The sequence below is a fragment of the Filicampus tigris genome, chromosome 18, assembly GCF_054856515.1.
Source record: "Filicampus tigris isolate MCC_2025a chromosome 18, RoL_Ftig_1.0, whole genome shotgun sequence".
Taxonomy (NCBI): domain Eukaryota; kingdom Metazoa; phylum Chordata; class Actinopteri; order Syngnathiformes; family Syngnathidae; genus Filicampus; species Filicampus tigris.
Window position 1 is genome coordinate 9501016 of NC_141234.1, and position 15220 is coordinate 9516235.

Below are 15220 nucleotides of genomic sequence, written 5' to 3' on the forward strand. Positions count from 1 at the left end.
GTGATGACGTCACAAACATGAGCCAACGCATGTATGCCCACCAATCCCTTTTGATGAACTTGACTTGTCATCCAATCAAATGAGTGTTTGGCTCAACGTCCTTCTCCCGGAACCACTGGATTTTTACTTCCGGTTGCGCAGTCCTGACAGTACAACGTGAGTGTCTTTCGTTCATTCATTCTCCTAAGTTTTCAATTATCTGTTTGAAGGCAGTAGTTGACGGAAAATACAAGTTTTTATTAACTTCAAAACTGCAAATTGGTCGCAAACCATCGATAGCGTGCATGGCGGTTGATGTAGATGAGCTAGCTTAGCTCACCATTCAGTGATTGCTGGATGTGGTAAACGTGTATTAAACAATTGTAATGACACTTGTTTGACACACTTACTTTTACGTAACCAAACCGACATTTTATCCTGTGTATTTACACAGTTCAGACAAGTAATTTTTTATCCTTTTTTTCTGGTGGGAAGGCTTTAAGTCTGTAACAGTGGCTTCACGCAACCGTGAGGCATCATTAGGATTTGCCGCGGGAAATTATCCAATGTCTCTGAATTGGTCCGAAAATTATCAATAATACAGTATATGTCATTTGTCTTTGTTTACCTATCTACTCCTGTGACATATAGTCACAGGCAGAACAATTACAATGGCACAATTACAATTAACTCTGAGATGATACAATATTGTTAGGTTTGCATGTGTTGACTCCAACAAACACAAGCTGACATGACCTCCTCTCTCCTGGTTTTGCAGAATGGGGAGTGTATTGGCCGCTGGCTTCCCCAACCCGCCGCCACCATCCTCCGCTGGTGTGGCTGGTCCTGGCTTGACAGTACCACCAGGCTTTGGGATGCCTTCTGTGTCTCCAATGTCACCTTCGATCGAGGGGACTTCAATGCAACCGCAGGAAGTGACCAATTCTCTACCTAATCCGGGTACATTTGATGAGTGTCATCGCAAGTGCAAAGGTAAACGAGATGATTGTCAAGCAATATAATATACAGTGAACCCCCAATATATCACAGTTCAACCTTTACCCCCTCTTTAGAGGTTTTCCCGATGCAGATGGAAGGCGTCAGGCTAGTCGTCAATAAGGGGCTTAGTAACCACTTCCAGGTTGGTTGACTGACATTGCATCCGTTTATTGACATGATACCACAGTGAATATGTAATGTAATGTAAACCCAGGACAGTCTGACGAATTAGTGTTACTTGCCTTTGCCTGGCTGTTTAAAAATAAAGCAGTGATGCTTTTGTCACAAGTTGGAATCTGTTTTTGTAAAAAAAAAATCAGGTGAACCACACAGTGTTGCTGAGCACTTTGGGGGATTCCAGCTACAGGTTTGGTGCCACATACGTTGGACTAAAGCAGACAGGTCCAGCAGAGGTATGGCCACACTGCTATATAAAATATCTAAGTCCTTATTTGTGTTTTTGTAATTATTAATACAGCTCCTTAAGTGACACCAGGGCAGTTGCATTAGGTTGCAGTTCAAGTGCTTTTATTCAGGCTTCTTAAAATGCCTAAGAATGTTATAGCACTCATTTAGACAGACTTTTCAAAAGCACTAATATATTGATTTTGAGTAAAAACTGTCTTACAGACTTTCTAGTCTGTAAGTGTTGGTTTATCATACAATGGAAATTTTCTAACTGTGAAATGGCTGTGCTCAGTTTTTTCCAGTCATGGTGGGTGACATAGACAACCTTGGCAGCCTTAATGCTCAAGTAATCCACCAGATCAGCAACAGCGTACGATCCAAAATGGCCTTTCAGGTACATTTCATCAACTCATGAACGGCGTGATAAAATAGTCATAGTAAGCTGTGTTTAAAAATGTCAATTGTTTCACTATTTTTCAGACGCAGCAGCATAAGTTTGTCAACTGGCAAGGCGATGCAGAGTTCAGAGGGAAAGATTTTACTGCAACAATTACACTTGGAAATCCTGATGTCCTTATTGGCTCTGGTAGGTCACCTACTTTTATCATTTTTATACCCCCCATTCACTCTTTTTTTTTTTTTTTTGAATGTTTTGGTCCACCTGTCAGGCATAGTCGTAACGCACTACCTCCAGGCCCTCACGCCTGCTCTGGCTCTGGGTGGGGAGCTGGTGTACCATCGCAGGCCATCAGAGGAGGGTGCTGTGATGTCTTTGGTTGGCAGATACACAGGTGAGTTAATGAGAACTGCGCCGTGATGTGGCACCTTATTATACAATGGTCCCATTTTTTTCATAGGGGATACGACCCACTCACCATCGGAGAAAATCTGTAATGTAGAGAGCCCAAATTAAAAATATAAAAATATTTGGTATATCTTTACCCTTACTTTACGCTTTAAAAATACTTAAGGTTAACTTTTTAAACACCAAAATTAATTGCAGGCCTGTCATGTATTGATACTACTTATTGTAGCATCTGTCTTGCCCCTTTAATCCGTGAGTCTGCGGTTTTCCAAATTAGAGCCAATGCGTGCTTGCTTCAAGTTGTTTGTCACTTCCAGTTGGCGTTTACTGCCACACAAAACCAAAAATAAGTCAACATTGGCCAAAAGGTCAACCGCCATTTGTTTTTTTAAATTCAGTTTTAATTACTTTGGGCGATTTACTAATTGTTATTAGTTTTGGTATTAGTTAGAATTTTTTTAAATATATGGCATATTTATGGAGTGCAAGAGTGCAGACAAAACAAAGGACATTTTCACTGTAATTATAGTAAATTTAACTTTTTTTTTTTCAATTTTAGATTTTTTTTTTTGTTAAGTAATACAGTATAACCTTGCCATATATTCACATTGATGAGGTTTTGAACTCAGGCACCAACTACGTCGCCACGCTGACGCTCGGATCGGCGGGCGCTCACGCCACCTACTACCACAAAGCTACCGAGCAGGTTAGTAAGCCTCTTGCTTGTATTTCAGTCATGCTCTTTCGTGCGTCACTGTGCCTTGACCGTCAAATATTGTGTAGTTGCAGCTCGGCGTGGAGTTCGAGGCAAGTACTCGCATGCAAGATACTAGCGTGTCGTTTGGCTACCAGCTAGATGTGCCCAAAGCCAATTTACAGTTTAAAGGTACAGTACGCCACACACATTGTTAAAATCGGAAAGAACAAAGGATTTAAGAATTCCTGCGGATGTTATGTGTGTACATCATTTAACGAAAACACCATATGATTTCCTACTCTCAGCTTCGGTAGACAGTAACTGGGTGGTCGGTGCAACTCTAGAAAAGAAGTTGCTGCCCCTGCCTCTCTCCTTGGTTCTCTGCTCCTTCCTCAACCATAACAAGAACAAGTTCCAGTGCGGTTTTGGTGTTACGATCGGTTAATTGGACCGGCCGCGCGTTTAATGACCTCGTCGGATGGACTCGCTCGCTTTGGACACAGTAGGCTACTATTTATCACGTTAATATTGACAAGCTCATGTTTTAACAGACCATTCAGCCAATGTTTATTGTTATTTACTGTCAAAGCTCATTGTATAAACCTGATGTATGACATTTACACATTTCTGAAATACTTTTATTTATCTCTAAGTTCATTGACTGTTTTTTTCCTGACTATAAAGTGAATGATAATGTTTTGTTGACAGGAATGACACTTTTTTTCCCCCCTCATCACTTAGTGTCTTTTTTTTATGTTGTATACATGTGGAGCAGTATGTATTATACCGCTTGGAACGTGGAAAAAATACATTTTGTTAAGAAAAGAAAAAAAAAGAATGATCTGTCTTGTTTTGTTTATTTACGTAGCCATGAAAAGTGAGTGGACAAAAAAAGGCCACAGGCTCTCAGCTTTTCATTGTGGTATGGACATGTTTTTTTATTGATTTTTTTATTTTTTTTTTTTTTCTGATCATTTGAACAGTTTTAATCAGAGAGGAAGACTTGAGTGTCTGCCATTTTGCCCTGTAGCATCAGAGAACAAAAGAGTGGCTTATATGGATCAAAGTCCTCACATTTCACATGACCTACTGTGCATTGCTCCCGATGCAGAAACAGTTCACCTGCTTAAAGCTGATAGTGTTGAATTACGCTGTCACCATACACATTTACACTGCCCATTTCATGGCACCACTGATATCCATGCACAGAAAAAAATGATGCATTCAGTTTTAACAACAGTGAAATAGTAGCTGACCTATTATCTTATCCATTGATGCGTTGTCAATGATGTCACAACTCATCACTGTTGACACGTGACAAGAGCGACCTTTATCTTGTCAGGATATCTTTTCCTCGTTGTTACACAAAGAAAAAAATCCTACCAAATAAATGTTTTTTTTCCCCCACCAAAAACTAAAATAGTTTTGTAGAAGCCAGTCAGGCAAGAACAGAAAACAGTCAAACATAATGGCCACTGAAAAATAGTGGAATTTTGACAAGAGCGAAAATAACAGTGCCTTACAAAGGCCGGGTATAAAAAACTACTTAACCGCACGATTCATTAACCGATTGAATCGAAAACCTCAAACTTTGCAGGTTTTATCCAAAATATAAATGTCTTTGGGTAACATTTCACCAAGAAACTAAATGATACAAAATAGAGTAATGTACAGTATTATGTATTCTCTCCATTTAAACTTGGCCATACAAACTGCATAATAAATTACATATTACAATATGCACAAAAGACTTGTCTTTACTATAATAAATGTTTCTTTGTGAAAACAAAGCGATTTTGTAAATTCATCATTTTATAAATGATTGAACTCAAGTTTGGGAGTGATTGTATCAGGGGCTCTTCACTCCTGCCACATCACAACTAACGTAAGTGACAACTTCGCATTCTGAGCTGGACTTTACTCTTTTGCCGGCTCCATATAAAGTCGTGCGAACGCTGCAGCAGGACTCCTCTCCCAACTGTGCAGCTCAACCACAGAGGTAAGAAAGCACTTATGATACGGGGGGAAAAAAGTTTGGGATTATTTAGGTTTTAAAACGGCTCGGAATTCTGAAATCTGTCTGCTTTCTCATCTGCAGTGTCAGTCATGAAGCTCCTCTTGGTTTTCGTTTTGGCTGTTTTTGCTGGTAAGACTACGTGATAATTTTACACAACTACAAAAAAATAACTCAAAATATCTTGCACATAAAAGGTGAATTTTTTTAAAATCAAAATAAATTTGGGCGTTTCAATGCAAATGTATTGAATTCAAAAGTTAAATACAACTGAACTGCGCATGACAAGTGGTGCAGAAAATGGATGAATTAAACCTCTCTGTCTCCAGGCTGCGATGCCAAAGTTTTGCAGCAGAACCAGCCCAAGCCGCAGATCGACATGGTCAAAGACGCCTTTTGGGACTATGTTGCCAAGGCAACCTCGACAGCTGGAGACTCACTGGCGCTGATCAGACAGTCGGATCTTGGAAAGGAAATCAAGTAAGAAATCCGGAAGTAGTTGAAAACAGTCGCTCAAGGCATGCGCGAACGAAACCTGCAGCCACTAGGGGGACCCCAAGAGTAGTAAACCGTCTGGAGTTGTATTTTGCTTATTTTTTGGAGTACAGTTTTTTTGCTGGAAAAATGAGTACCGGTAGCTTAAAAAAAAATCAGGATGTGGAAACATGGTTCCATGAATGCATCCATGCATATACTGTATATATAGATATACACATATAGATACAAACAGCTTTTGTTGGAGGTATGTTTGGAGGAGGATGATGAATACATGTTTGTCTCTGCAGCACCCTGATTTCTGAGAGCACCGCCGCCATCAGCAGGTTCACAGATGTTTTCCGCACCCACGTGAGCCAGGACTTCACGTCGCGCTTCTTCGAGCAGGCCGAGCAGCTGAAAACCCGCCTGGAGAAGGATCTGTCGACCATGAGAGCCCACCTTCAGCCGTACGCCGACGAGGTGGTGGCGCACTTCCAGGAGCAGGTGGAGGAGCTGAAGAAAGAAGTGTCATCTTACGTCGACACCATGGACTCGGAAGCTCTCAAGGCCGTCGTGTTGAGGAAAAGCCAGGAGCTGAAGAGCCATCTGGATAGGAATGTCGACAAGCTCCATTCCCAGATGATTCCTTACACCGAGGAGCTTAGGCAGAAGATGGAGAATAGCTTGGAGGAGTTCCAGAAGAACGTGATGCCCCTGGCCCAGAGGTTTCACAGCCAGCTGACCGAGAAGACCCAGGAGATCCAGGAGAAGTTGCTTCCTTACGGGGACGAGCTGAAGGCCAAGCTGGACATCGACACCCAAAATCTGAAGGAGCAGCTTGCTGCTCTCTGGGAGTCCTTTACCAAGATGACACAGTAAACGTTTACAAGAGCTGGACTCAAGCACAGGACAATATTCTACCTCATTTTGATCTGCATTGAAGTCTGTTTTTTTTTTGTTTTTTTGTTCATATTTGACTGTTGCCCACTGCATAAGACAAATAAAAAAAAAAGAAATGTATTTTCTGTTGTGCTTACTGTGTTGATGAAACAAAATATCAATCAGACTGTGAAAATCTGCCAAGCAGCAACCATCTAATTTATTTGTAAATATTTTAAAGCTTTACATCCCACCATTACAAAATAAGCATGTGAGGTGTATGTAGGCCGATATATTTTTTTCCACTTAGGGTCACCATCCTCACATTTTTCCACTGTCATAACTGTTTGAATGTGTGTGCGTGGCCTGGCGTATTGAGTGATTTCATTCATTCATTCATTATCCATAACGCTTATCCTCACAAGGGTCGCGGGGCGTGCTGGAGCCTATCCCAGCTGTCTTGGTGCAGTAGGCGGGGGACACCCTGAATTGGTTGCCAACCAATGGCAGGGCACACAGAGACAAACATCCGCGCTCACAATCACACCTAGGGGCAATTTAGAGAGTCCAATCAACTTACCATGCATGTACCCGGAGGAAACCCGCGCAGGCACGGGGAGAACATGCAAACTCCACACAGGGATCGAACCCACGATCTCTGAACTGTGAGGCGGACTAGCTAACCAGTCGACCACCGTGCCGCCCGTATTGAGTGATTTGTACCTGGCAAATTTGAGTGTAGATTTGGCTGTTTACCATTAGTCAGTTTGCGCGTTCAGGTTTCTCTGCGCTTATTACATGTTTGTTTACTTTCTGTTTTTTCAATAAATCAATTGAAAGTGTTCATTCCATCTAGTGCTAGGCTATATTAAATTAGCTGACAATTTTTATTTTACCATTTATATGCAGTTGCGTAAATCAGTGATATGTTGCACTGTATCTTCTTTTAAAGGAGAAGTCAATCCACAAATATCACAAAACGTCACAAGAATACGTTTCCAGCAGGCCCACTAGTCTAAACACGGCATTCTGATTAATACTGCGTTTTTGTACATCTCCGGGGACGGCCATTTTGCTGCTTGCTGTCGACTGAAAATGACATCACAGTTGCTCAGGGTTCAGCGGACGACCAGTCGTGGCTCAGTGTCATTAAACAGGTGAGCCGTGATTGGTTGTTACCTGAGCCCTGAGCAACTGTGATGTGATTTTCAGTCGAGAGAAAGTGACAAAATGGCCGCCCCCTGACATGGCAAAAAACGGGTGGATTTTGCTGTTCAACTCATATCTCACACACCCAATATTAATCACAATGCCATGTTTACTCTAGTGAAGGTGAACAGAACATATTATTGCAAAGAATCTTTTTAGGTTGACTTCCTCTTTAAGTGAGAAATGATCCAAAACTTTGGACAGTTTGTCTTTCTTCTCTGTGGAAAAACGATCGCCACAAAATCCCACGATATAGTGAAAACAAAAATATGCAAAAGAAATTAGATATGGAGGCGACAACTTACACTTCTGTGATAGAGTGACATGACAAAAAGTGAAAAATGTGCTCTGTACTTATGCATGTGCAATGACAATATACAGTGACCAATTGAAACATCAGATACAGTCTAATGTGATCCAGTGAAGAACTCAAGTATTCCGGTATTAATTTAACAATATCCTTATTGTTGTTTTTCAAATAGCACATTATTAGTAAAATGTGCGTGCGTTTTAAATTTGCTTACTCAAACACTTCCCATCTTAGTAATGTTGCGTAAACGTTCCCATGCGTCCGCCATTTGTATCATTCTTTTATTGTATACATCCTGACAACAAACAGTCACGATCTCAGATCAGATGTTTCAGGTTCCAAATCTTGACCCGTGACTACATGGAGTACGTCAGAGTGCAACGTGGCGCCAAAATAACACGCACAGCAATAAAAGTTGACAACACACTTCATGATGGGAACTTCGAACGCTAGGCCGTCACCCTTGTGACGTTTACTGGATCACATCACCGCTGGCTAATCTGTATAAATACAGAGCGACGAGCTCAGTCGGCCTCGTCGGTCACCTGCAAGTGCTTGGTAAGCTTTTCTTCCGCATCATTTTATACATTACTTTACATATCTGACTCTTAAGAAGACAATTACAGTTACCGTATGTGTCATTTCAGCTGTCTGGTCTGGTCACACCATGAGGGTCTTTGTGGTCATTGTCACCCTAGCAGTCATCTCGGGTGAGTTCTTCTGTTTGGTCAATTCAACATAAGAGATACTGACTCAAATCCTTTCGTTGGGTTTTAACCACCAGGCTGCCAGGGCAAGAGTTTCTTCCAGGATGACCCGGTGATGACCTGGGAGGAATACTTTCAAAGCTATTTCACAGCGCTGAACACGAAGGCTGATGAGATAGTGAGGGACATCAAGAGCTCCCAGATCAGCAGAGAACTGGAGTGAGTTTGTTTATATTAGCACCGTGATACGTGGTAAAGCTATACACTATATGTATATCACATTGTTTATTGTAATACAAGTTAATTTATTGCCAAAAAAAAATACATTCAAATAATAATTATTAAATCGCAATATTGAGGGAGGAAAAAAATCGCTGAGTCCGAGCCGTGCCTCACTCCCCTCAGAACCCTGATGCAAGACAGCATGGCTGAGCTGGGCGCGTACAGAGCAGACCTGGAGGACAAGCTGGCTCCGTACACCCGGGAAGCCGCCGAACGTCTGGGCAAAGACCTGCAGGAGACGCTGGAGCGTTTTCGCGAGCGCATGAGCGAGGCCAGGGAGCAGATGGAGCAGTACCGCCAGGAGCTGCAGAGCGTGGTGGAGCAGAACTCCGAGGACGTCAGACTCAGGGTCACCACCTACACCCGCAAGATGAAGAAGCGCCTCAACAAGGACGTCATGGAGATCAGAAGGTTAGTGTCAACAATATTATCAAATATTGTTCATCCGGAGAGGTAAATATACAGTACTAATACACTCTTGATAAATTGTATGTACAGTGAATATAGTCTACACACCCCATGTCAGGTTTTTCTGATGAAAAAAAAATGAGATCAAGATCCCTCCAATTAACTTTTTTTCCGACAGTGTCTGCTAAAAGTAAGCATTTCTTTTTCCCGCCGCATTATTGAGCCTATTTGAATCCCCACTGATAGCAAGTAATCACTGGTAAAATGAAACAAAAAATAAGGGCTCTTTTAGTAACACTGCTTTTATTTATCACTAGTAATATGAGCAAGAGTATCATGTTTGTGTTGTAAACTTTAAAGATAAGAAAAAAAGATTAGCACAATAATCTTAACATGAGTTTAATTACCAGTCGGTACAAAAGCAACTAACCAGATGACGCACAATATACTATATGCTCCTGAGGCTTTTATCTAATCTGTGTTGTCCTTCTCTCAGGCAAGTTGCCACCTACTTGGAGAAACTCCAGTCCCGCACCTCAGAAAACATGGAGGACTTGAGGAGGCATCTGGATCCCTATTTTGCTCAGGTGCGAGACAACACCCAGGCCAAGATCACCACCCTGAATGACCTGTTGGAGTCCAGGATGGAGAGCATGAAGAACACGATGCAGACCACGGCATATGCCATCACCAAATGCTCCGAAAAGACCTTGCAGGACCTGCACAACACCCTGCAGGAAAAGATGGAGGACCTTAGTAGTTGGTTTGAGCCTATTGTCTCCATGTTCAGTGACAACATGTAAACCACTAGTCTAAATTATCTGTCTGTGTACCACTCTACAGATGTAAAATGACGATGATGGGGTTTACTAATAAAGAAACTCACTCATACAAAAGGAGTTTGAATTTTATTTTGGTGGAATAAAGCTTATATCAATAGTAACAGTAATGCCTGGAGGAAAGCATTATTGAAAAGATATGAGACTCTAGACTAGACTCTGCTTGTGAAATATTTTTAATGAAGTTATTTGCGTGTGTGTATTATTTAATTTTATAATAAATTCATAAAATTTTTTATAAATATTGTCTGTTGCAAGGAATTTCCACAAATAATTCGAACGAGATTTTACTTACTTTTAATAAACAATACACAGTTAGGAATATCACAAATAGCAAAAAAACAAAAAAATATTATGAAGTAGCACCGTCCACACGTGAGCCTAAGGCACCGTGAAACCGAACTACCATATTACGTCATTTCAATATCCAATGATATTACTCAGAATTTTTGACCGGCCAATCAGAAATCGGTCAAGCTGCTAGTAGGATGTCGCTCTTTTGTGTTGTCACTTCCACCATGTCGCTCATTTCTAAAATGAAAACGTTTCTTATGTTAACATAATATTCGCTTTCCGTCATTATGAGTAACATTTGTAGGGAGGTCATCGCGCTTCAGCTGGGACATTATTCCAACTTTGTCGGCACTCACTGGTGGAATTTACAGGTGAGGAACACGGTGCCGGCTAACTTAACTAGCTCTAATGTTAGCTTTGCATGAGTTGACAAGAGCCTCCCAAACAAAGCGTAAAGTTTGTAAAGGCAAGCGTCATGACTTTAAATATCAGCCCATTGAAACCTGAGCTCTAAGGAAAACGCAGAATTGTGGAGAGGAAAGTATGTTGGTTATAAAGCCTTGGTCTATTCAATTCAATTTGCTTAGAAGTATGAGGTTTGTTCCAAAAACAGTCAAGTCACCGTTTAAATTATTGGTGGTAGTAACATAATCCAGTAACTAATCGATAGTCTTTACTATTCATATTTAATGTCAATTTGGAATTTTAATAATAAGATAGGTGATGTGTTTCTAGGATGCATCGCTCTCATATGACCCAGAGATGCCACCTGGGGAGATCCAGAGTGATGTCATGTTTCGTGAAGGCCAAACTCTTGGTGGGAGCATCACTTACACTCCGCGCCTCATTGCCATGGACCTCAAAGGTAACTTAATGCATTGTTAACTTATTGTTTCTTCTGTAGTTAATGCATGAGAAATGTGCATAATGTACTGTATTTGTCACACAGGAAGTCTGCAGACTCTACGGCAGGAGGGAAGTCTGTATGACACTGGCAGAGAAACGTCTGCGCTTTCCTGGTAAATAAAGGGTGACAGTTGTTTTTGTTTTTTAGTGAACTTTTCATGCTCCTAGCCAGTAGATTTTCATTCAAGTATTCTCCAAATAACAGGGATGGAAGCCTGATGATACATAAAGAAAGACCCCCTGCAAAAAACTCTTTTCTTGAAGACCTGGACAAGTTGGATGTGAGTATTTGTAGTGAAACATGACAACATTGCTTAGGTTATGATGTCAGTCTAAACGTATACTTTTCCTCAACATGCACTCTGACCATGCTCTGTTGCACTCAGTGTGGGGACATACTGGCTGAGGCAGACTTTTCTTTGGGCGCCCAATCTCAATGTGAGCGTATGTAAAACCTAATCACATTTTACTCATTGCGCAACTTCTTTACCTTAACCGTTGACCCACCTCGCAGGTTCTCTAAGTGTGGATACTGTCAACAGTCGTCTTGCTCGAGCCCAGAAGAATTACAAGCTGGAGGGCAGCGTCAAGGTTTGGTCTGACTTTCTGCGCATCCACTTGCACCCTCGAACCATCTCCGTTATCCACCAGTACAACCATGATGGGTGAGTTACAGATTAGGATTTTTTTACATGCTAAAGGAGATGTTGTGCACCTTCATTCATGTGTACAAATGTAAACGTTTTTTTTTCTTTTCTTTTTTTCTTTCTTTTTTTATGACCAGAGAGGCTGACCGTCTGGAGGCTTTTGGCCAGGGTGAAGCACTGCTGCAGGGGGCAGTGCTGGAGGATCTGGATGACAAACTTCATTTCTTTGTTGAGGAGTGTGACTACTTCCAGGTAAATTGCTCTTAAAGTAACATACGCACATTTATTTGAACATCCTAACCAATTTTATAAATATTCATTCGATTTATAAAAGTGAGATGTTTTTTAATTGCATTATCGAAAATGTTTTTTCAATTAGTTGTACTTATTTTGTTTGTTTTCGTGAACTACAATAACCTTGGATCACGGGGACATGCTCTACCAAGGTATGTCTTTGAGCTTCGAACCATTTAAAGGGTGACAATGAGTCACTGTGCGGTTGTCTCAGGAGAAGGAAACTTATAGACAAACACGTTGGAGGTCATGTTTGTAAGGCCAGCTGCAAGCAGCTTGATGTTCCTGTGACTACATCTGCACTTTAGGGTTTCCAGGTGCTGTGCGACCTGACGGATGGCTTTGCAGGTCTTGGCTCAAAGGTCACAGAAATGCTACAGGACGCGTACGGTGGTCGAGGCATCCTAACCTACGGCACGGCCCCCGTCAGTCACCCGAATTCGGTGAGTTCGACTCAACGTTCTCCGTGCAAATCGTTTTAACGCAGGCGCTGACAAATGGCTTCTGTTCAAGCAGACTCCAATGAAGGACCTCTACCATCTGCTGAATTCTGCGTTAGGGATGGTCCACATGGCCACTCACAGCTCCTTCTTCTGTCCGTTGACGCTGCGAGGAGGACTGGGCCTGCGACCGTCTTCTCCCATAAGCTTCCCTTACCTGAACTATGACGTATGTTTTACTACTTGTCAGGGGTATTTGGCTTCTGGGTGAAATTTCAGAATACCAAAAAAAAAAAAAAAGACACTACACTTTTGGCGCGCCTCCGAACTTCAACCTACCAGCCCTTGCCATTAAAAGTGAATTACATTTGTTGAATAACCTCGTTCAATACTCCCATTACATTTACGTTTATGTATTGTATGCAGCCGTCACTTTGGTACCACTCCAGCTCCGTCCTGTCTCTCGCTCTGGATGCGCTCACTGTGCCGTACAGGCGGAGGAGCAACTGCGTCCCCATGTGGCAGCTGGCGGACTCACTGTCTACGTCAGGGAGAAAGGTGATTGTTATTATTGTGACTTAATTTTGGCAGTGTAAGGCAGAGTTACCCAACTTTCATTTAGCCAAGGCGCATAGTGTATTTTAGATTCGGAAAATGGCAACAGGTGGATACATAGATTATTTGGACCTTCTACAAGACGTTGAAAAGTCAACTTTCCATTTAAAAAAATGATCTCCAACCCTACATAGTGTTTGTAACTTAGGCATGATATTTATATATCGTAGGTGGTGGCAGCTTACGGTGCCGTCCCGTTTCCAATAATGCACGGCAGCTCTCTGCCCGATGCCCTGAGCGCCTGTGACTCGTTGCCATGGAAACCATTGTCGACATGCGCCGAAGCACCCGACAGGCGATGCTACGGCCAGTGGGTGACACTCAAAGGCTTGGAAGGCCAAAGACTCACCAGGTACATTTTTGTTGCTTTTAGTATAGGTGGATCTAGCGCAACGTTTATGGAGACACTCTTTAAATATGATTTTTTTTTTCCCTTTCTGATCAGTTCTGTTGCTCCCGGGAAGGAGCCGCCATCTCCTCTGCACAACCTCCACAGCGGGGAAGACGTCCTGGCGTCTTATATCACATCTTTCTATCCTACAACACCTCTGTAAGGCCCACAACATACATCCATTTTACAAAACAAAAATTAAATAGTGAAAATCTATGAATCGTTCAACCCTACTTTTGGTATAAATTTGGTGACTTTCCTCCTTTTAGGGCTCTGCAGCTGGTATCCAGTCCCAGTAAAGTGACCTCACCTTTCCCTCAGATATTCAGTCAATCTTACAACAATCAAGGTCTACAGCACGGCCACTTGCTCCCGACCAATTGTGAGTTTAAATCCCATCATCTTCTGCTTTAAAATGTATGGAGTACTTTTCTCTGCTAAATGATCTGCCCTTTATAGCCCTGGCCGCCCCACCAGTCATCTCCTCTGTGCCAGTCATCACATCCCTCCAGTCGGGGCCCGCGCTGGACCCGTGGCTCTCGGAGTTGCATCGCAGCGTCAGCGCTTTTGACATCCGCCGCGTGGCCCCCAGTTTTCTTTCGCAGGGACTCGAAATGGCAGACTACAGCGAGGCCCTGGAGCAGTTGCGCTTACTGGCTCGAAAATACCGGGACGATAGCGGTGGAGCGACGCGGTCGTCTTCTGAGGAGGACGACGACTGACGTTGGGTTGGACGGACGTGTTTTTGATTACATCATGCTTACACTCCCTCTGAGGTACAGAGACGCTAATGTGGGGATTAAAACAGTTCATTAACAAGCCAACTAGTCAGTTGTATTGGTATACTTCTGAAACAGTCATCTTTTTTGCTCCATGGCATAATGAACATACCCTATTGGCCCGAATATAAGACGGTGTTTTTTGCATTGAAATAAGACTGAAAAAGTGGGGGTCGTTTTACATTCGAGGTCTAAAGATTATACCCATTCACGACGCTTGATGGCGCCAGATATCATTGAAGCGAATGCTGAACTTGACTCTGCAGGCCAAAGCAAGCCCCGTCACGTGAGGATGACGTGCTATGGGAGGAGCCAGAGGATGGGATTAAGGACAGCGACACTGAGCACAGCGAGGCAGATAATTATTTGAGGAGTAATGTTCTGTCATGATAGATCTCAGCCAGTTTGTATTATTTTATTGCAATGTTTTTCCTTCTTCAGATTTGTTTCAAGACTACAGTTACAGTTAGACTTCACTTTGCAGTCATTGCAATTTTGTTGTTTGATCACAATAGATTGGTTTATTTACATTTCAAAAACCAGAAGCCATTCATTTACGAATGTGATTGCACTTTAGTTTACATATTTAAATGTTCAGGTATTAAGATTTGAATGAGGCAAAATAACATGCCCTTTCTCTCAAATATATTATAATCATTTGTTTCAGATGTACTGTAATTATTTTCTAAAAATTAATTTGTTCAAAAAAACTTTTTTCAAACTTGAGTCTTGAAAAAAGAGGGAGTCGTCTTATAATCAGGGCCAATACGGTACTTAAAATCATTGGGAGCATCATGGCGCCATTCAATAGTGTACAGAGCAGGGCTAAGATCATGTGACT

At 42.0% G+C, this 15220-nt stretch overlaps 4 protein-coding genes across 5 annotated transcripts; all 4 read left to right on the forward strand.

Annotated features, from left to right (window-relative positions):
- Positions 1-44: 44 nt before the first annotated feature.
- tomm40l (translocase of outer mitochondrial membrane 40 homolog, like) lies at positions 45-3726 on the forward strand. The gene is made up of 10 exons (XM_086015286.1): positions 45-156; positions 758-972; positions 1053-1120; positions 1299-1391; positions 1679-1780; positions 1867-1972; positions 2055-2177; positions 2821-2897; positions 2975-3077; positions 3194-3726. The coding sequence occupies exons 1-10, from the start codon at positions 80-82 to the stop codon at positions 3331-3333; spliced, it is 1104 nt and encodes a 367-aa protein (XP_085871412.1). The 5' UTR covers positions 45-79; the 3' UTR covers positions 3334-3726.
- Positions 3727-3848: 122 nt separating this feature from the next.
- apoa4a (apolipoprotein A-IV a) lies at positions 3849-6258 on the forward strand. The gene is made up of 3 exons (XM_086015287.1): positions 3849-5034; positions 5232-5382; positions 5688-6258. Exons 1-3 carry the CDS (start codon positions 4995-4997, stop codon positions 6256-6258), a joined length of 762 nt encoding a protein of 253 aa, XP_085871413.1. The 5' UTR covers positions 3849-4994.
- A 2068-nt stretch (positions 6259-8326) lies between these two features.
- On the forward strand, positions 8327-9977 carry apoea (apolipoprotein Ea). The gene is made up of 5 exons (XM_086014725.1): positions 8327-8335; positions 8425-8487; positions 8562-8703; positions 8890-9177; positions 9671-9977. Exons 2-5 carry the CDS (start codon positions 8445-8447, stop codon positions 9975-9977), a joined length of 780 nt encoding a protein of 259 aa, XP_085870851.1. The 5' UTR covers positions 8327-8335; positions 8425-8444.
- Positions 9978-10495: 518 nt separating this feature from the next.
- msto1 (misato mitochondrial distribution and morphology regulator 1) lies at positions 10496-15045 on the forward strand. Of its 2 annotated transcripts, none has more exons than XM_086015517.1 (14): positions 10496-10678; positions 11043-11172; positions 11257-11326; positions 11419-11494; positions 11600-11657; positions 11728-11878; positions 11998-12112; positions 12463-12597; positions 12671-12823; positions 13021-13152; positions 13380-13561; positions 13655-13759; positions 13870-13982; positions 14060-15045. In XM_086015517.1, the coding sequence occupies exons 1-14, from the start codon at positions 10595-10597 to the stop codon at positions 14320-14322; spliced, it is 1767 nt and encodes a 588-aa protein (XP_085871643.1). In that variant the 5' UTR covers positions 10496-10594; the 3' UTR covers positions 14323-15045. The 2 variants fall into 2 exon arrangements, with proteins under 2 accessions (XP_085871643.1, XP_085871644.1); XM_086015518.1 differs by having other exon boundaries at positions 11600-11651.
- Positions 15046-15220: the final 175 nt, after the last annotated feature.